Below are 19,920 nucleotides of genomic sequence, written 5' to 3'. Positions count from 1 at the left end.
AGTAGCCCAAGCCAAAACCCAAGCAGCAGCGCAGTTGAGAGTAATCGGTTCACCCACTTTCGCAGATTATTTCATCACTACAGTAACTGATAACCTTTCAGAGACCTACAGCTTCTACCTTCAAAAGACAAGCACATCAGGACAATGCCAGGTGGTACACTGAAAAAATGAGGCCGTTTTATTGATGATTAGACTCTGCGCTTGCAACAATCATTAAGCTAATACAGACGGACTTCAATCAAAGCATGAGCTTTGAATCAGAAGTCGTAAAGTGACATGATGCCTTAATAAATTAAGGAAGTTGTTAATTCCTCTTCGCCATCAGCTCTTCACTTGAAGTTCTTTGCAAACTCCTCTCCTTTCTTAATAGAAGCCTTCAGCTCAGACATGGCCTCAGCAACCATCTTCTCTTCAAAGGGGGAGATCTTGCCAATACCTAGGTTCTTCTCAATTCCATTTTTCTGAGGGAAAGAGGATTTAAGGATTAACCATTCATCAAATGACCCAGGGAGTAACTTAACAGCTCCGATTACGTATTATCCAGCTGAGATGGAGACCCAGCCTGGGACCTCTGTCATCTCCAGTCTGCCAACCCTGCGCTTCTGGCAAGGCTCGGAAGCCTCTTATTATCTGTAGCCACTTCTACAGCCTTCACAAACTTCTCATTCACTGTTCACAAGTGTGAAGTTAGCCCATCAGCTCCTTCCAGAGGGGACTGATACCAACTGCTCCTTCACGCCTCTTCCTATCTTCAAACCCACCGCTGGGCAGGAGAATCTCTCTCCTCTGGCGTATGCCCTTCGCTTGCCACTGGCTTGCAATCTGAAACTGCTTTAGAGTTGCACTCCTAGGTTTCTAAGATCTCATGCCTACATCCAAACCCTTCCTCCTTAACACCCCTCTCCTTCCATTCCCTCCCCAGCTAGCACCTAAGGCAGCACACACCATCCTTGGCATCCCAGCAGCCACAGCAGGGCTGCAGCATCCTCGTGTTTCACTCCACCCACAGCATAAGGGTGACAAAAGGAACACTTCTTTCAGAGTTCAGGAGAAGTCCTGAAAGCAATCTACTAATCCTAATCCATGCTCCCCGTGTGCCTCCATTTCTGAGGGATTTGCTTGTAGCAGATCAAGCTGAGGAGGCAGGATTGCTGACTCTGGTTAATCACATGAAAGCCCTTCATAAACAGGCACTGGCTTGAAGCAAGTGTGACCTCTTAAGACAAGTCTGAATCTGCGGTTACTCAGCGACCTGCAGTCTGAAAGCGGATAAAAGCAGCAGCATCCCTGTCAAGCATGAGGTATCCGCCTAAGTACAATACTCAAATATTCAAGAACTCTTAAAGGTACGTTCAGCTGTGAACTTCAGCGATACCTAGCATTAGACCAAATTGAAATCACTGAGTAAAAACCACAAGACTAAATCAGTAGCTGCTGTTCATAAGCCTCATCATTTAAAGTACGTACTCCCAGCAGCAGAGGTGTAGAGAAGTAGGGGCTCTCCGTCTCTTCTGATCGAACAAAGGCACATTCAATAACCCCTTCCTTTCCATTCATGGCATCCACCAGAGAGAACACAAACCGAGCGCCAGCATAGGCCATAGACAAGGTGGCAGATCCTGTAAAAGTTAAACCACTTTTAGAACAGACCACATTGAAATTTGATACTTTCTTTAGCATCAAAGGCTTCCATAGCGATATGTTTACAGAGCTGCAGTGTCACTGACTTCAAGCTCACAGGCAGTTGGATAAAGCACCAGCTTCTGGGCAGCTACATGCTATTTAGCTGACCAGATTTATAGGAAGAAACAGCTTAACTTGACAGAGAAGATTCCTTTTAAATCCATACATGGTGCGGGATCAGTTAATGTTTAATCCTACCTACATCCTGAGCTGTTTCTAGAACCACAGTTCAGGCAGTCGCTGACATGGCAGAGCAGCTAGATTTGTAATCAGCAGCTCATAATTCTGCACTGCAGTTGTAAATAAGATTAAACTGAAGAGGAATGCACCCATTCAGCTGGCCAACAAGAATTACTTGGAAGCTGTAGTCAAGAACCAACCTGCTCCTGCTTTAGCTTTGACAACTTCAGTGCCAGCTTCTTGAATTCTCCCTGTAAGCTTTTCTAGTTGATCCTGAGGGAAGTCCACTTTTGGTGTGCACTAGATTGGGAAAAAAAAAAAAGTTACTATCAAATACCAGGACCCCTCCAGATTCAGCATAAAGCCACCCACACGATGCTTTTTGTACCATTACAGTTGTTACCAACAGTTCTCAACTGGGAAAATCAGTTACGCCAGCTCACAGATGGTGTGACACTGTCCAGCCGCAAGCGTTCGCCAGGGCTGCTGGTTATTGCATGGACTGTAAGAGGAACCTAGCCGTGCCTGGCTTGCTCAAGGACAAACCGCAGCTTGACAGCAAAACCAGGGCTTGCCATGGTTACTCGCTACTGTGTAGTCCTTTGCACTAGACGGATGTCCTCCAAGCGTGTAACAGGCATCAGGAATTTCAAAAAGCCATCTTGTAAACATTTGGGTCACTGTGGCATTAGGGAAGTCAAGAGCCTTATGAAGGACCCAGTCGGCCAGCAGCATTTAGGAAGTTACCGAACCTTCAGATACAGCTACACAAGTATGTTAAGCACAGCTGCCGCTGTCCCGATTGCCTGTCTAATGAAAGCACCCTCTCAGCATTCAGCTGCTCCAAAGCCCTTGCTCTTATTCCCTAAGAACGTCCTTCTGTGAAGGATACTGTACTGCCCACCCAGAGCAAAGCTTTTCCCCCTTTCTCGCAGATTGCTCCTTGGCCATATCCTAGCCTTCTCCTCACGAAGCTGCAGCCTGCTTTAGAACTGCATTTCCTTCTGGCTTAGATGCACGAAGGGAGCCTCTCCCTGACCACCAGTCATTACTGAAGCAGGCCTCCCAACACAGCTTGAGCTATGCCTCCTCATTTCAATGCTGCATGCTGAAGCGGTGTTTCTAGTCCAGCACGGCAAAATCAATTTCATTTTCCTGCTGAAGCAAGGTATTCATATCATGAAATACCTGTCACAAAAAATAAAAACCAAAACAAACAGTGCCAAGACATCTGGCACACACACGCCTCAGTTCTTATTCCCAAACTCCTTTAGAGGAGAAAGGCTGGAACTATTTAAACCACCCAGAGGACTTTAGATTTAGCTCGTTGCCTTCCAGTATCTTGTACCTCATCTCGGAATGAAAGCAGCCATAAGAGCAGGGAAGACCATCTTCTCTGCTGTATTTTAGCACCTTACATGCCATCACAAAGGCACTTTACACCAACTCTAACGTACCGATGAGGAATACCATATGGTGTGGTGCCACACATGGCAGTTACTATGACTCACCTGAGAGATCAGAGGGATGATAGTCTTCCCGGCATGGCCACCAATAACCGGAACATTTACTCGAGCTGGATCTAAACCCTAAGGGAAACATGAAACTTTCCAGCTTCTGAAGCACATGGACAAGAAAAACATTTAAAAACACCACGCTTCATTTTCTGCCCTGAGTATTTGGACACATCTATAACCCAGTGCTACACAGGGCAGGAGTTTGAGAGGCAGCTGTACGCCAGGGACAAAGCCAGGCCTACAGAGTTGAACTCCAGGTTACTCTGATAACTTTAGACAGCTACAGGATATTATTAATGCAAGTTCAGATAAATAGCAGCACAAGTACAAACTCCACCAGGGCTATTAAGAGCAGTAACCCATTACACCTTTTGATACTTTGCAGAATATCCTGTAACACACAGCACAGATGGTTTGACTTGCAAATACATACTACAATTCAACCCTCTCCTCCGGTTGCACCAGCAGGGTTGAAAATGCCAACAGAATTAAGGCGACCATGTAGCTTGCTCACAGGGGACAGCTATGAAAAGGAAAGGTCAAAGTCTCTTGAACCACATTTTACAAGAAACCCTACCCCCAGGCTCCTCTAGAGAATGGACACAGGGAATCATTGCCTTTGCCTCTAGCTCCACAGAAATCTGAGCTCTTTTGGCTCTCTGCAGTGATTTTAAAAGCATTTTTGACAGACCTGATGACCGAAGCACACCGTATCCCTCCCCCAGCATCTGTTACTATGACCTACCTTTAGTTCAGCCACAAAAGTATTCGCTCTGACAATGTCCAGCGTTGTAACGCCAAAGATTCTGTTGGGATTATACACACCATGCTTCTTGAAGACTTCTGAAGTTATTGGGATGGTTGAATTTACCTATAAGCAATAGGCAAGCATTCATTAAAACTAGTATAGTAATGAAGCCCATGCATGAACTGAATAGGCCAGTAAATGAAGCATACTTCCAACTTGAAGTTAACTGTAGCCAATTACTTTAATTCCCAAATTGAAGAGCAATTTACAGTCAGGCTGGAATAAAACCCATCCATTTTAAATAACCATTAAGACAATAAATTTGCTCATTCGCATTACAAAGGCTCCTCCCTTTGTAAAGCTAAGACTTCCATTCCAGCTAATACACCAGCATGCATTATAACTGTAGTCATACAGACGTTGAGATATTAAGCACTTTCATATCCAAGTTTCCTCCGACTTAAATATAGCCCAAGAAAAATGGGTTAGTAGATTGAGGCTTTTAGTCCTTTTCTGCAAATACCCTGCAGACCTTAAAGATACTGGTCAAAACTAACAGGAACTCAGACTACTCCAGTATTCTCAGTCTGGATTTTTTTTTTCTCTACATTTTCAAGGTCTCCAGAAAATGCTTACCGGGTTAGAAATAATACAGATCATGGCTTCTGGGCAGTGCTTTGCACAGGCAGATGTCAAAGTAGCAACAATGCTAGCGTTGGTGTTGAACAGGTCATCACGGGTCATACCTAAAACGCATCCAGTACAATATTTTAAGTTACCCACAGACTACTCATTAATAGGCAAGCAACCCAATCAAAAACCAATATTCTGCTCTGGACGGAGATACGTCAGCTTCTGGTTTCATACATCAAGGGAAAACTCTCCAGCTGCAGTAATGAATTGGCTCCAAAGGAAGTCCCCTCACTCATAAAAGATTACTGCCCTTTCAGATAGATCAGCCCTTTTCAGGAACCAGCCCAGCTGTCAACTGTCGGAACGCATTTCCCCATGGCAGCTTGCAGTACGGTGTGACCATACTGACCCACAGCAGTGTATAGCGGTGCTCACAGCAGCGTAACTGCTCCTAAGATGAATTCTCCTCCCCCTCTACCATTACCTCCACAGCTACAGTTTGAATGCCAACTGCTCTGTGCAAAATATTGCTAGTTGCATAAGTGCCAGCTCTCATTTCTGTTGCAGCAACTACTTTAACCGTGAAAAATGAAGAATTAGGAAGAGCTAGGCATTAAAGTCTAGAGTTTTGTTACCTTCCCAATAGGATACTGAAAAACAGAGTAGAAACGGAGCAGTTCAGAGACATTCTAGGAAGGCTTAACAGCATTCATTCAGAGATGATCTGAGAAGTTTTCATACAATTAAAGCAAGACAAATGGATTATTTCTATTCTGCTGAGAAATGAAACAAAGAATCACTTTTTTTACTAGACCATTGCCCTGGCAAGAAACTAAGGCAGATTCGGGATCACTTGCATGAAAAGTCTTTGCGCCTCACCCCTACACAGGAACTCCAGAAATCCATTCTGCCCATTTTACAAGGGACAATCTAAGAGGGAGGCTAAACGAGGTGCCCAATACCACAACAAGCTCCAGGTCAGTGTCATTAACAGATCACTTACATCCCAAGCCAACACTACCATAAAACACCAGATACAGCTCTATTTGAGTAACAGGACTGCATAGACACACTTCAAAGAAGGCCCTGGGGCTTTTTAACAAAGAGAACATACCTGGTTTTCTAGGGACTCCCGCAGGAATAACTACAACATTACAGCCCTTCAGACATTCTGGCAACTGCTCAGGTCCCAGGAAGCCTGAAATGGAAGACATTCAGGCATTATGTTTTTGCCAGTTATTAAATATCTGACACTTTGAAGTACAAAATTATGCCCAGAGGCACTCAATTCCTTTTTTTTAATTCAGCCTTATGCTGAAAAGCAAAGAAATGCAATTACAGATGGACCCTATTTGATGTTTTTTCCTTGTTTCAAAACTTACAGAATGAGAGGGGTGGGAAACTCACATTCGTCTGTTTCAAAAACCCTCAGTTCCTCCTGTTATGTATATTTACTCTCCAAAAACCCTAGCTTGGCCCTACAGTCAGTGCCCCCAAAGAATTGCACAAAGACACGTTCAAGTAACATACAACCTTTTAATGATCTTCAAATAAAATGAAGATCAGCAGATTAAGTTTCCTTTGATTTCATCAGAACTCGACAGCTGTCCTTTCATAAAAGCAGCACACAGAATTCAGGTAGACATCCAGAGATCGTTAAGTCTCTTTGTAATAACTTTTAAATTCAATGCTGAAGCTTTTTTTGGAGACAATTTTATTGAATACTTCCTCCCTTCAACAGTGCAACCACAGACCATTCTCATCTCCATACATATCAATCTAATCAGCTAGACTTTAATTAGTCATGTAGTGCTTGAGAAAAAGCTACTTAAATTGATACTAGGCTTCAGGATCGTATGAAGATTCCCCTTCACGAGCAAGGGACATCTCCAAGCATCAGAGACACCCGAGAGGACCCCTTCAGAACACCCTTCAGACCAGCAGCTCGCAGTACCTTTAACATTCGCTCTTGTCTCGATATGGCTGAGGTCAGCTGCAACACCTGGAGTGTGAGCGATATCGTAAAGGCTCAGCCTGCTCACCAGCGGGCTGTTCTTCAGGAGAAGGGAGAGAGGCTGGCCAATGCCTCCCGAGGCCCCCAGCACGGCTACCTTGGCATTGTTCTGAGGAAAAAAGACGACAAACACATTGAAGAGATGTTTTGGTAGTTACTGCAGCAGTGACCTTGGGGGTTTCACCACACTTTCTTTACTTTTAGTTCTATTTCTCAATTTTTTTATCAAGCACTATGCAAACTTGATTGCCTAAGCCCACAGAAAGCGATCATCACAACAGTCTCCCAAAGATCCTTGAGGTTTATTGGTAGGACTAGTTAGAAGAAATTGTTCTTTTGCAATCTGAAGCTCAAAAGGGAAGCAAGGCTAGGCAAAGAAACCAAAAGGATCATCTTTCTTCAGATGGAAGTGTCTGCCTCAGGCTAATGCCTGCTACCCTGTGGACCTAGGTCTGACTTGGGGCAAAATGTATTATGCAGCTTTATCTAGTTTTCATTGGCAGTATCAAAAAATATGCCTTCCCACTTGGCAAACCAATACATGTAATGGACTACAGTAAACGTAATAAACATTGTACCTATGTGAAGAAAATGTATTTGCCTGAAATTCAAAATAGTACCTGCAGCTGCCTCAAGATTGAGGCCTGAGAACATTAAGTGACTATAATTTCCAGCTCTGATCAAGTGTGGCTGAGAAGCAAGTAAAATCAACTCTACTTTATTGCCCTGGTGAACCAACTTTACTCTAACGTGCGCATTGAGTGAAAGTGATTTCTTTCAAAAATGCCTGTGCTTCTGCTCGTAGCAAAAGTGTCACCAGATGAGAAGAAAGCTACTTTAAAAGACCAGAACAGTCTTAAAATGCAACGCTCCGCCAAAGCAATGGAGAACCAGAGGCTGCTGCAGAGATGTAATGTGTTAATACAATTACCACTGATAAGGACGTTCTCTATCACACTGTCTTACCAGATAAAGCCATAATAGCTCCAAGTCCCCGCATGAACAGCTTACTTATTATGCTATGAAAAGAAATAATCTACCCAGAAGCTCGATCGGCCTAACCTCAGCTCAGTTTTCTTGCTACTGCAACAAACGTAATTTAGCATAAAACTCTCCAAGGGGAAGCAAAGTCTAGCATTAGTCACTGCTGCGCCCCATATTTACGACTGATACCATGAGATCAATGCCTCATTACTAATGAATATAACTCCTATCAAAATAATTACACAAACCTCTCTTGTAAAGCATATCTTTATAGCTACAATAATCGTTCTGTCATATGCCACTGGGAACTTTAGAAGACAGAGGACGGTCTCTATCCACCTACCACGCAGCAGCAGCCCTCTCCCAACATCAAGAGTCATGCACGATGGATGTCAGCATATTAAGGATTACTGTTAAACCCCTAACCGCCAGCTTTAATTCTTAATACATTTTGAATACAGAGGCACCTTTTCAGGAGAGGAAGGAAGCAGCAAACCTGCGTATTGTCCGTTATATGCCATCAGAAGGAGAAGTTCATCTGGAACTGACAGATTCGGCCAGCAAGTTTATACCCGCCCGGGGAAAGGCAAAAGCTCCTCGGCCAAGAGCCGCAGAGCGACGCCCCCAGCACGGGTGCTTCCCCAGGCAGGGCCACAGCACCAGCCCAGCACCCCCAGAGCCCACCCCCAGGAGCTGTGCTCCTCGCCTCCCTCACAGACCGCCCCGGTCCCACTGACCGAGGCGGTGCCGCCCGGCGGCTGCAGACGCCCTCAGCCCCTCTCCTCCTCACAGAAGAGGCCCCGGCTTTCGACCCCCGGCCCCCGGCGGGCCAGCGAGGGGGCTGGCGGCGGGGCGTACCTGGGCGGTGGTGGCGAGGCCCCGGCGGAGGGCCGCGGCGGCGGCGGGACGGGCGAGGCGGGAGAGCATGGCGCGGCTCCGGTGACTCCAACGACCTCCAGCGCGCGGCGCCTGCGCGGGACCGCCCGCACCTCTCGCGAGACTTCTTACGGCGCGGGGCGGGGGGGGAACCTCGCGAGATCTGGGCCTGACGTCACCCCTAGTGACCGCCCGGCGTCCCTCCCTAGCAACGGGGCGAGGCGGGCTGCAAGGACAGTCGGCGACAATCGGCGGGTTGTCGCGGGATGGCGGGGATGGCGCTGTGCGAGCCCCGTCACCTCTACAACATCCTCAACCAGCACCGGCGGCTCCCCCGGCTGGCGGAGCCCGGCTACCTGTGCCTGCTGGGTGAGCCGGCGGCGGGAGGCCTGCGGCCCGGTTCGGCCTGCGGCCGGGCACCACACGCCGGCCCGGGCGGGCTTCTGAGGAAACGGGGCTTGTGGGCTCCGGCATACACGTTCCTTCTTGTAATTAGTGGGGCCTTGCCGTTGGGGTGTTTCTGCCGTCCCCTTTCAGGTGCCGTGACCCGGTACTGCTCCGGCTTTCATCACGTCCGGCTCTTCCTGCTCTGATCCATCCCAGGGATACACACCCTGCTGCCCTCGGAGGTTTTAGAGGCGGACAAGTTTTCTTGACCATTGCACAAAGACGGCCGATAAGCATTGGCATCTTGCATAGTGGCAATACATCAAAAAAAGGGTGCCAGATATTGCGATATTGTTAAATCTTTCGGCGAGGGAGTCGGCCAGTTTGGGAGTGGGGTTGGGGTCTCTCCGGTGCCCCTCTTCCCACCTCCGGGGCAGCACAGAGGCAGAGGTGCTGGATGCCGGGAGGTCAGAGCAGGCCCCGCGAGTGGGGCCAGGCTGGGCCGGAGGGCAGAGCAGAACGGAGCACGGGGCTGGCGCTCTGAGCGCTGCGGTACCACGGCCGGGTCAGTACCAAAGCTGCTGGCATCACTTGGCATCACACACAGACCTACATCAGCCCTGGGGTTCGTTATATTCACATCAGAAAGTCTCAGTTTCTAAGAAACTGAATCTCTTTCTCTGGTTGACGTCAGTGCCTGAATTCCCACTGAGTGAATTACAAACAGGATTCTAAAGCATCAAATAAGCCAATTGCTCTGTCTCGGTTGTTTTTTTTTCAGATGCCCGTACCCAGCGTGAATATGATGAAAGCCATATTATTACAGCGCGCAGGATTCAACAGGTGAGGGGGGATTACCGTTTGCGTGAACCATCCCTGGATTTAGCGATTAGCAGTAAGACAAAACTGGTTTAAAACGCAAGGGAATTGTCCCAGCCTCTCCCCTGCCTGTTCCAGCCATGTTCCATTTCTGCCGCTGGGGGGATGTATTCTGTCACAAAGCAAAGGTGGCTTCAGTAGCCCACAGGATTGGCACACAGGAGTTGTATATCAGGAAAAAATTGCACAAGAACTAACATATTGTAGACTTGTCTCACAAAGGACAGCATTGGCATCTTTACTACTGCGGCTGATGAAGCAGTCCGGCGTAGTTTGCATATTTCTGAATTCTAACTGGGTCTTTCAGAGTCAAGTACAGACGTAGCCCCACCGCCATCCTGTAGCTATAGAGTAGTAACTTGCAAGATGTCAGTAGCGTTGATGCCACAAGAAAAGTGTGGAGCTGTGCTCCTGATAGAATTCCTCTGTGATTTTGGTAGAGTCCTACAGGGGAGTATCTGGTACCGGATTCTGAGGAGCTGGGGTCTGTCAGATACTGCGTGGTGTATGACTGCGAGACCAGCTCTTTGGATTGCTGTGACTATGAGGAAGAGGAGAAAGAAAAAGGTACCTGTGACCCATCTCAGTCAAGACCTCACTGCAGGACAGGAGTTCTTCCCATTCCTCATTTAATTTTATGAGCTTCTTGGAAGAGATGCAAATTTACCCAGTTTTATTTGGAAAACTAACATCTGTGCTATGTCTCTGGTTTTTCACTGTGTTCTATATGTTCTTAGGCTTCAAAAATCCAGGTTTTATTTCAAAGCTTCCTGGCAGGCCTTGTTTCCTGTCCATGGACTGATACTTCTCAAGTTCCTTGTCGCATGGATTCTTTTTTTTTCACATTTCACTGAGATTGGGCTTGTGCCATGATTGCCTTTTAGGGAGCAGTGCTTCTTCAGAGCCTGAAAACACTGACTCAAGTTCCGTATGTTCACAGAGTGAGTACTTCCTTCTTCGAGGTTTATAAACGGCTTTCACATTATCATATTTAAAAAGACTTAGCTTTAATGGGGGTGATGATTTGATGGAGTTCACCGAGAAATGTAAAGAGCTGGAAACTTTTCCATGTAATTGTTCAGTCTTCCTTGAACCATGGAAATGTTTAGCTTTCACTCATCCTTTGGCAAGGAGTTCTGCCATACGCAGAACCACTTCTGGGTGTTTGTTTGGCTCCTATCACCTTTATAAAGGCTACTATAGTTTTAGCAAAGATTTACATTATTTTTTACAGAAAAAAATCTGGGAGTGTAAGGGGAATGAATAAAGCAAGCATGTTCATAAATGCTCAGTGGTGAGATATTAGCGAGGGAAGGTGTGAAGAATCAGAAGCAGGTTTCTATTGTGCTGATCTGTTTCTAATGCAGACATAGCTGAGGCAAGCGGGATGGATCCCTTGGGAGAAGGATCCCTTGGGGACCAGCCGTCTCACATAATTTGCTTCACTGAGGGGAGTGTTTAAAACACTTGTGAAGAATTTATTCAAGATACTTCCCCCTTTGCCTAAAGCAGACTAAAGAAAAGGGTCTCCATGAAACTAAGGTTATTAGATTTAAATTAATACTTCTTCCCTATTATGGGAACTTATTGCAAGCATTTCCCAAAGAATAATGGGGAGAGAAAAAACACTTTATCTAGACTTACAAAAGACACCAGGAGAGGAATAAAAGATCAAGACGAGGTGAAAAGCAACGTGCCTTGTTATTGACCTGCAGCAACAGTTACAGAATAAGTCTAGCTTTTAACGAGGCTTTCTGCAGACCATTAGATGAAATGAAAAGGAGTTTGCTGTCGGTGTCAGTGGGCCAGATTTAACCCCCAGTGCTGACGGAGGCACTCTAAACCTGCCCTGGCAAATAGCTTTTTGATCTCATTAGATGCTGAGGAAGGAACTGCCGTCCAATATGCCAGAAGCTTAGAGCAGTTCACCCGCCATCCCGTGCTCGTCCTGAAGGGAGGATACAAGCGTTTTTCAGCTTGCTATCATTTTCTGAGGACTCAGAAGATATTATGGATGCCTCAGGTGAGATGACACTAATTTGCATTCATATTCAGCTGATGACGGCTAATGAATTCAAGTTAAATGGTGTTGTAAACCTGACATCAGAGTAATTTCAAACAAAGGAATTAAATGTAATTTGAGTTACTGTGCTTGCCCTAGGTTTCACCACTAATTCTTTTACAGCCACACTTTGCCTTTTTTATCCTTCTTCTATGGCGTGAAAGAAAGCTCATGAAAACAAACGGGGAAGGTTTCTCTGATAACCCCGAAACTGGCCTACTGCAGAGTACAGATAACTAAACAAACAGTACCAAATGATGAAAAGAAGCAGGTTCCTCTCTGACATGTGGCATTCCGGGATGTTACACAGTAAATGTTTTCAGACAGAAGTACGATTCCTATCAAGCACTGTGTTTCATGTCTATAAAGCTTTTCGTCAGGAAGGATCACAAAGTGCTGCTGCATTGTTTCAACAGACCCAGAAAGAAAACAGCCATCCACTGGAACACTGGTATCCTAATTGTTTGGTTTCACCTACAAACATTGATCTGTTTATCTTATGAGAAAGAATTACCCTTTTTTCACATCTAGGACAGGGCAGATTTAGAGGTCACTGGACAGCAGAGAGCATCTCATTGCAACATGTCTTTTATTTCTGTTGTTCCTGTTCACTTCTGGTTCACATGAAATAGCCCGTGGCACGGTGCTAACCTGTGGGATGCTACAGCGCAGGAGAGAAAATCAATTCACTTTGTGCTTCTTTGTGAAGGGTAGCAAACTGCTGAACTTCCCCATCAGAGTCAACTGGACACAGAGAACCTCCTTGCCTCTCAGTTTAAGCTGTTGTTCTCTGTTGCTTTAAATTGTTACGCTGCTGCTTTGTCCTGCTGTAGCGTTAGCCGAGTATCGGTGAGGGATATGGAGGCGCGGTTGGGTATTTGTGTGTTTTTGTTCTCAGCCTTCACGCTGCAGACACCGGAAGCAGCTGTGGACTCGTGCTGTGCCGCTACGTGGCACCTGCAGCTCTGCAGCTGGCAGATGATTTCATTTAGCCTTGCAAACAGTAACCGGGGAAAACATCCAATCAGTCTGTAAGAGATTCTGCAGTCCCTCCAGACAATGTAAAGAATATATGCTGCCTCCTATTTAGTTAGGATTTGATTCAAGTGACAGTGACAGCAATGCTGTTAATTATTCTCACTAAATCTAGCAAAGACTTCAATATATAGAAAGTCCAGGTGATTAAAAGTATTATGCTAGAATGTGTCATGGGCTGTTGACTAAATGTGTGTTCAATTCTTCACGTGACTTCTGTTTAAGAACTTGCCAAGCTAATAGGAGCAAATACACTCTCTAAACCGAGCCTATGGTTTCTCTCTGGCAGGAACTAGACAACTTCCAGCCATACCCTGTAGAAATATTGCCTGCAAAGTTATATATGGGCAATTTCAAGCAGGCCTGTGACCAACAAATTCAGAAAGATCTGAAGATCAAAGCACAAGTCAACATCTCTGAACAGCCTGCCACACTGTAAGTTAAATAGCTCAAGGTGTACCCTCACCAGTGTCTGTGCCTGTGAAAGAAGGGAGGTGGCACGGCGCCAGAGCCCATTCGCAGAGGTGTCAGTGCCTGTGAACTCCCAAGGAAACCTCTGGTTGGAGGAAAACTCTGCAGATTCGAGTGCTATTTCATGCTCATTTTTCTGATCTCTACTCCAGAGTTAGCACAGCAGCAATGCAGTCCTGCAGCCTTCTGCCATGACACGGGTGGATTGAGTGAGAGGAGGACTGGGAGGCCCTTGGCATTTCAAGTCTATCACATACCACCATCCTCCGGGAAGAACCTACATCTCTGAATAGCTTTCAGAGCAAAAGCTTACAAACACATCAGTGTAAAAGCTAAATCACCAATGTTTCATATTGTTGGTCTTCCTTCTTTACCTACATCTGTCCGTGACCATTGTGCTCAGTCTGCAGGCCACGCTGGAAGTGCCATTTCACACAGTAAAAAATCCAGTGGCATTTCTCAAGGTGGTGACCAAAACAAAGTAACAAATCCAGTTACCTACCCCAGTGCACGTGTGCCAGCAGACATTTCTCATGCCTTTGGCTCCAGAGGAAAATATTCAAAGGTCTCTGCACCATGGGTAATCTTCCCATGCCCTCTGCATGACGTGCTTTCACATTTCAGAAATTCCTCACCAACGTTTTGCTCCATTAGTTCTCTGAGTTGAGTTCTCTGAGCTTGTGGAAGGAGGAGGACGCTGTCAGAGAAAACCACATGAAGTGAATTGGGGGGCTACGTTCACAAAACTGCCAACGGGCACGCTGTGGAGGCACTCTAGCTTTCAGTTCATCTGTTTTCATTTAGCTCTCAGACGAAGCTGTAGGTTAAGTTGAGACATCAATGCTGATACCATGTGGAATAGAAAATTGGTAATTAAACTGGTTCTGTATTACAAGCACCTCGGTGTCTTACCATAACAAATCCCTTATCATAGTGTTAAGGATGACGATGATGAAAAACTCGCACATGTAACAGCAAACAAAATTATCAGCTTGCCTCCAACAAACACATTTTTTCAAAGCTGCTTCTCTGGTCCATGTCACGCTGTGTGCTCTTTTTCCAGGTTTGCAGAAGGCAGCAAATATCTCCATATATCCGTTCCAGATGCGCTCGAAGCAGATCTTTTTTCTACCTTTGCCACCATTTGTCATTTCATAGGTGAGTTGTTCCTGATGTGGAATTCCTGAGGCCTTGCTCACTCTAGGATATTAGATGGGAGTGACTGCAATTCACTCCAACAGGAAGCTCAGACTGGAGGGTCGTAATCTTTCAAGATCAGTATACTCCCAAGCAAGCCCACACCCTCATGGATACCAGAGCTGCCTTGCTAACCATCCTGATGGACAGAGAGGAGATTTTACAGGGCATCTGACTCTGATGTTCCTACTCACTCTAAAGAATACCTCACACTCTGATAATCGTGAGCTCTCCACCCGATCTGAAAAGGCTTTGCTGCAGGGTGTCCACCAGGGCTTCATAGGATTCCCTCCTATTCCTTTGTTCTTAAATACAGCCCTTTGATTCTTACCAGCCCAAATCTTCAACCACCAGAGCTTTATTTGAACAAGAGCATGACACACGTTGGAGAACGTACCACACGACACTGCTAATCTTTCTGATTTGCAGTGCAGACCCACTGTAAGGCCTAGGAAGACTTTCAGGCTGGATGGCATAAACCTGCCTTTAGCTGATTACATCAGAGAGGGTAAGGAAAAGCATGCTGTCCAGCTCAGTGCCTGCAGCAGCACAGCAGACATAGCTCCTGCAGCTCCGTCCTGTGATGGCATCCAACCGTGTCATTGTCTTTTATCACAGTTACGAAATGACACCTGCCACAGACCAAGGCCCTGCTGAGCCGGGTGTTGTACAGACCCAGAAGCAAAAGACCACCCTGTCCCCACAGACTTTAGAATCCAAGTACAAAATAAGAAATGACAACTGGACACAAAGAAATAATATTTGAGGATATAATTTTGTAGTCCTGAACTGGATGTCATGATTTGCATGCATTGAAACCCAAGTGTCGGCATCCACTTATTTGCCTTTCATTTTGCCCCAGGTTTTTTGCCAGTAGTATTTCAGAAGAAAGTTTCTTTCTCACATCAGTTTGTGGAAGTTTCCAAAACAGACTATAAGAGCTTATTAGCTGGCGCTCTTGTGGAATGGTATACTGTTTACTTGACAGTCTAGAGTAGCTTAACTAAACTGGAACGGTTATGGGTGAACACTAGACTGAAGCTCTCCGCGTACTTTGAGAGGAGCGTGAGTGTCCTCATGCCAGGTGTATGTTGGAGTGAGGCCACTTCTACTCAGGTCTCAGAACAGAACTGGTATCTCATGATAGAAATAAGTCAGAAAACTCTGGTTTAGAGCTTGGAGAAAAAAACACAAAACCCCACAACCTCTCGACAGCAGTAAAAGAAGAGGCTTTGCCCTATGAATTCTAGAGTTCTGTTGCTGATATTCCAAAAACGTGTCATGCTGTCTGCTCTGGAGAGGGAGGGAAAGAATTCCAAAGGTCATTAATAAAATCTAGAACCTTTCAGGCATAGGTAGCAGAGTTGATGTGGTTAGGAGCAGATGACAGTATCATCTTAAAGCCAAGTGGGCTTAGTTTTTGTAGAAAATGGGTTTGCTGATCTTAGCAATTTTCACTGCAAAGTGTCCATCATAAAAACATCATAAAACCAGCGCCCTGGCTGGCATGTACGTGCTTCCTGCTGGTGATCCCCATGGAGGGGTAAGGGATTGGAAGTCTAAGGCCCTGCAGTTTGAGAGGTGATTCCTCCAGCTTCAGTGGAGAACCGTTAGGCTTGCATTCATCAGAAATTTCAAAACCTTTAAACCTTTCCAGGAAGAGTTTGAGTAGCTGATGTGATGCTGACCACAGCTGGTCATGGTAGGCCACTTCGGTTATCCGCTGGAAAGGCGACACCGATCTCTAATGAAGCATTGACTGGTCGCTGTCATTTGGTTCTGGTCTTCAAAGCCACGTTTTAACTCGTCGGATTTTTAAGAAAGGCAAATGCTTGCAGAAACGGGAGCTGGCAGTGCCCATCTGCTGCTGTCGGGGTTCATGACGGTTCCTGTCGCTCGGGCTGCTAGCCTGTCAGCTGTCACTGCAGTAGAGCTTGGCTGTACAGTCGGAAGCTTGATTTCTCAGATCACTAATTTGTGATTGGCATTTCTTTACTCAGATGCTCAGCTGGATCGTGGAGCGGTGCTGGTGTTCTCCAGCCTGGGGATAAGCCGGAGCAGCACAGTAACCATGGCCTATCTTATGCATTCCTGCCAGTTTTCCCTGAAGGTACATCACTGTCATATTTCCCACAGATACTGGCTGGGTCTGCAGTTTGTTTCTGTATCTGAAGCCTCATTACTGTAGTAATGAGAAAGACATTATCTGTGCTTTCATGCAGACTATCCACCTGATAATGTAACAGATTCTATTAGAGCAGATTGTATCTTCTTTATACCATTACGGAGGTGGCTTAGGTGTGATTTTGGATCTGTGAGTCCTTACCCTGGCACCTGTGATATTCTTGCATTTCCCTACTTAACTACGGGGCTATAAAAATAACGCTGCACTTACAGAACTTTGTATTTCTGCTTTCTTCGATCTGAGAAAGAGAGTATCTGGGAACTTCTGGAGTTAATCCTGTCTCTTAATACCATGGGGTTACAGGGAAATTCAGAACCCAGTGCTTGCAGGGCTCTGGTTTACCACGGGGCTCAGCAGCACTGGCTTCTTCCAAAATCCCATTTTATTTCTCCAGAAGCAATCCCCTCCCACAGGTAGTACCATAGAGAAATCTGGAATGGGACAATACTAGCCCAGGAGGGATGTACAGGTTAAATGGCCAGCACGCTCTGTTCCATACCTCTGAATAACGTAAGAAAAATAATGAATGGCGGCTGAGAATGCCCCGGCTGTGCAATAGCCTCTCCCCAGGTGCCAGGACCTTCTCCCTTTGCCTACAGCGCGTGGGCATCGTGCTGCTGTAGGCACCATCTGATAGTGCCTGCTTGGCACAGAGCAGGCTCATTCCCATGGGAACTGACAGGCGTCTCCTGCAAAAGCTTGTTCTTGTTTGGAAAGTGTTTCCTCCTTTGGGAGCTCGAAAGGATTGATCCAAGCTTCACTGAAGCTGGGCCTGTATCTAATCATTTCATTGATTTTGTGCAAACATTTGCAACGTAAGAGGAAATCTCTTACCATCGCTGTGTGCCAATGGGTCGTTTCAGGTTGAGCGTGCCAACGGGGCTGCAGACACTATTCTGCCTCTGCTGCTAATGCGGGGTGTGATTGCTCCTGGACACTGATAACCATTCCTTTGCGCGCTAGATTACCGGAGGTGCTTGCAACGGCAGTGCAAAAGTCAAAGGCTGATCCTTGCAATTTCTCTCAGTTGGTATCAACAGGTTGATCTCAGCATTTTACTAAGTACCAAAAAAAGAAGAAAAGGTTGACGCAGCAGTGGCGTGCTGCGGCTGGGCTGGGCACTGCTTGCCCGCTGTTGGCTGAGAAAAGCTTTCCTGGGGGATTACCCTGGCAGACAAGTTTGTTTCTTGCAGAGGAAAGCAGTGCAACAGATACCCATGTGATCCTTCACCCAATCTAGGCAAAGATCTTTGAAAGCTTCGAAAGACATGGGTATTGCAAAAGAAAGGCAGATTTGGGATGTGCGGCCTCTTATTCTATTAGTAATCGATATGTGAGTAGATCTATTGAGTTCGGGGAACTACAGACATCCGCACCATGGGCCCAGAGGAGTAAATATTGGAAGATCAGCCTCGGAGCCTGTAGAATCATTGAGATTAGGAAAACAAACCAATGCAGCACTATCTTCTAACCTTTGGTCTCATTACGCTTAAGCAATCCTCCGAGCGCGGGGTCAGTCTATTTTAAAAGTGGGAAGATGAGCACTACTGGGTAAACCCAAGGGTGCAGCTGGAGTAAAGCAGCGTGATGCCGGTGGATCTGCCCTGTGTGTAGCAGAGTTCCTAGCTGATTACACGGAACTAGAAAAGAATTAAGATGGCTGTAATTAATGTAGTGGGATAACTGGAGCTTCATAGCTGCTCTGCCACAACAGGTCACGCCAATCCAGAAACACGATAACCTTTGTTGCTCACTTGTGAATAGCTGATACTTCACTGCTTTGCTTATTATCGCTAACAGCGTTTTAGGGTAGAAAACCCAGGACTGCATTGCTCCATCGGTGTAAAATAACACGAGATACCTGCCAGGTAGTGAAAGCAGCCCGAGCTGTCCTCATAGCCAGGAGAGAAGAGTAGGAAGGTGACGGGCTTCTCTGAAGTTCACATCTTCATCCAGTCTGTCCCTGCTTTGGTAGCCAAAGTCTTATCTGCAGGTTCTTGCTGTCCAGCACAGGGAGTAAATACAAAGCTGTGTCGTTCACAAGTGTAGCCACTTCGTGTAAATACCCAAGATTCACTTTCCGTTCAAATTCCTAACGCTCCTTTGCTTTCCTTCTGTTTACAGAGAGCTTGGGACTACGTTCTGAAATGCAAAATGAACATGAGACCCCACCGGGGCTTTGTGAAACAGCTCTCAGACTGGGAGACCCAAATCTATGGGACCACGATCACAGACGTCTCTGAACCAAATTACTGACAGGGAGCAAAGAGAACACCCGGCAGGGAAAGGCGCTTCCCTGTGCGTACCACCCTGTCGGTAGAAAGGTACTTGAGCTCTGTTTGAAAAAAAGATCTTAACGTAATGGAAAGGCTTTCCTCTTTAGCTCCATGTTACCTGGGGTCAAGTTTTGGAGCCGTTGGGGGAATTCACCTGTGCTGTAGAAGGTGGCGGCTTGGGAAAAGCAAGTCCTGCAGGCTGTGGCCTATTACGCACCGCTCATCTCTTTTATAAGCGAAGGGGATTATAACCACGCTCGTTGCCCCGGGCATGGGGATGTCACTGGGGTTAGCTCTGAAAAGGTTCCTCAATCCATAGCCTGGGATGGTAAATTTAGAGTTTGACTGCACCCACCCCCAGCCCGGAGAGAATCTCCCCGTTTCAGAAGTTCCTCCGCTCTTGCGTGTGCCTCCTCAGCTCCCCACAGACACAGGGAGCTCCCGCAGGCTCGCCGGCTGGCTGGACTAGCAAGCCCACGCTTCCCACTTGCCGCCTTCTGATACGGCCACCCAACCTCGCGGCACGGCTGCTGACCGAGCCATCGACCCCCGTACGCGAAACCTGAACTGAGCACCGTCCTCTCTCTTACAGCACTGTGAATTCTTCGCATCGACGTCACAAAATAAAACATTACAGAGCAGGCTGCTGGGCTCTCCCTGCGCTCTGTGCTAAGGCTTTACCGGGGTTTTTCGCGTTCGCTCACCCCGCGGGGTTCCTACCCCGAACGCCTGCGCTCGGGGGGCAGCGAGCCAGCCGCCGCCGCTCTGTCGGTGCGTTCGCACCACGAACCGC

At 46.6% G+C, this 19,920-nt stretch overlaps 2 protein-coding genes across 3 annotated transcripts; one reads left to right on the top strand and one right to left on the bottom strand.

Moving 5' to 3' along the window:
* Window positions 1-155: 155 nt before the first annotated feature.
* On the bottom strand, window positions 156-8,774 carry MDH2 (malate dehydrogenase 2). Its single transcript, XM_009468962.2, has 9 exons — window positions 8,618-8,774; window positions 6,716-6,884; window positions 5,876-5,959; window positions 4,765-4,874; window positions 4,126-4,251; window positions 3,375-3,452; window positions 2,064-2,163; window positions 1,468-1,619; window positions 156-461 (listed from the first exon to the last, which is right to left on the bottom strand). Exons 1-9 carry the CDS (start codon window positions 8,684-8,686, stop codon window positions 330-332), a joined length of 1,020 nt encoding a protein of 339 aa, XP_009467237.2. The 5' UTR covers window positions 8,687-8,774; the 3' UTR covers window positions 156-329.
* Window positions 8,775-8,776: 2 nt separating this feature from the next.
* STYXL1 (serine/threonine/tyrosine interacting like 1) lies at window positions 8,777-19,290 on the top strand. Of its 2 annotated transcripts, XM_087752264.1 has the most exons (9): window positions 8,780-9,004; window positions 9,804-9,865; window positions 10,342-10,468; window positions 10,786-10,842; window positions 11,779-11,924; window positions 13,288-13,433; window positions 14,533-14,627; window positions 16,667-16,776; window positions 18,976-19,290. In XM_087752264.1, exons 1-9 carry the CDS (start codon window positions 8,902-8,904, stop codon window positions 19,105-19,107), a joined length of 978 nt encoding a protein of 325 aa, XP_087608390.1. In that variant the 5' UTR covers window positions 8,780-8,901; the 3' UTR covers window positions 19,108-19,290. The 2 variants fall into 2 exon arrangements, with proteins under 2 accessions (XP_087608391.1, XP_087608390.1); XM_087752265.1 differs by lacking the exon at window positions 13,288-13,433 and having other exon boundaries at window positions 8,777-9,004.
* Window positions 19,291-19,920: the final 630 nt, after the last annotated feature.

The sequence above is a fragment of the Nipponia nippon genome, unplaced genomic scaffold (genome assembly GCF_047370975.1).
Source record: "Nipponia nippon isolate SJK-2023a ecotype South Korea unplaced genomic scaffold, ASM4737097v1 scaffold_15, whole genome shotgun sequence".
Taxonomy (NCBI): domain Eukaryota; kingdom Metazoa; phylum Chordata; class Aves; order Pelecaniformes; family Threskiornithidae; genus Nipponia; species Nipponia nippon.
The sequence above is the reverse complement of the archived record's forward strand: the minus strand, read 5'-3'. Positions and strand labels throughout refer to the sequence as shown.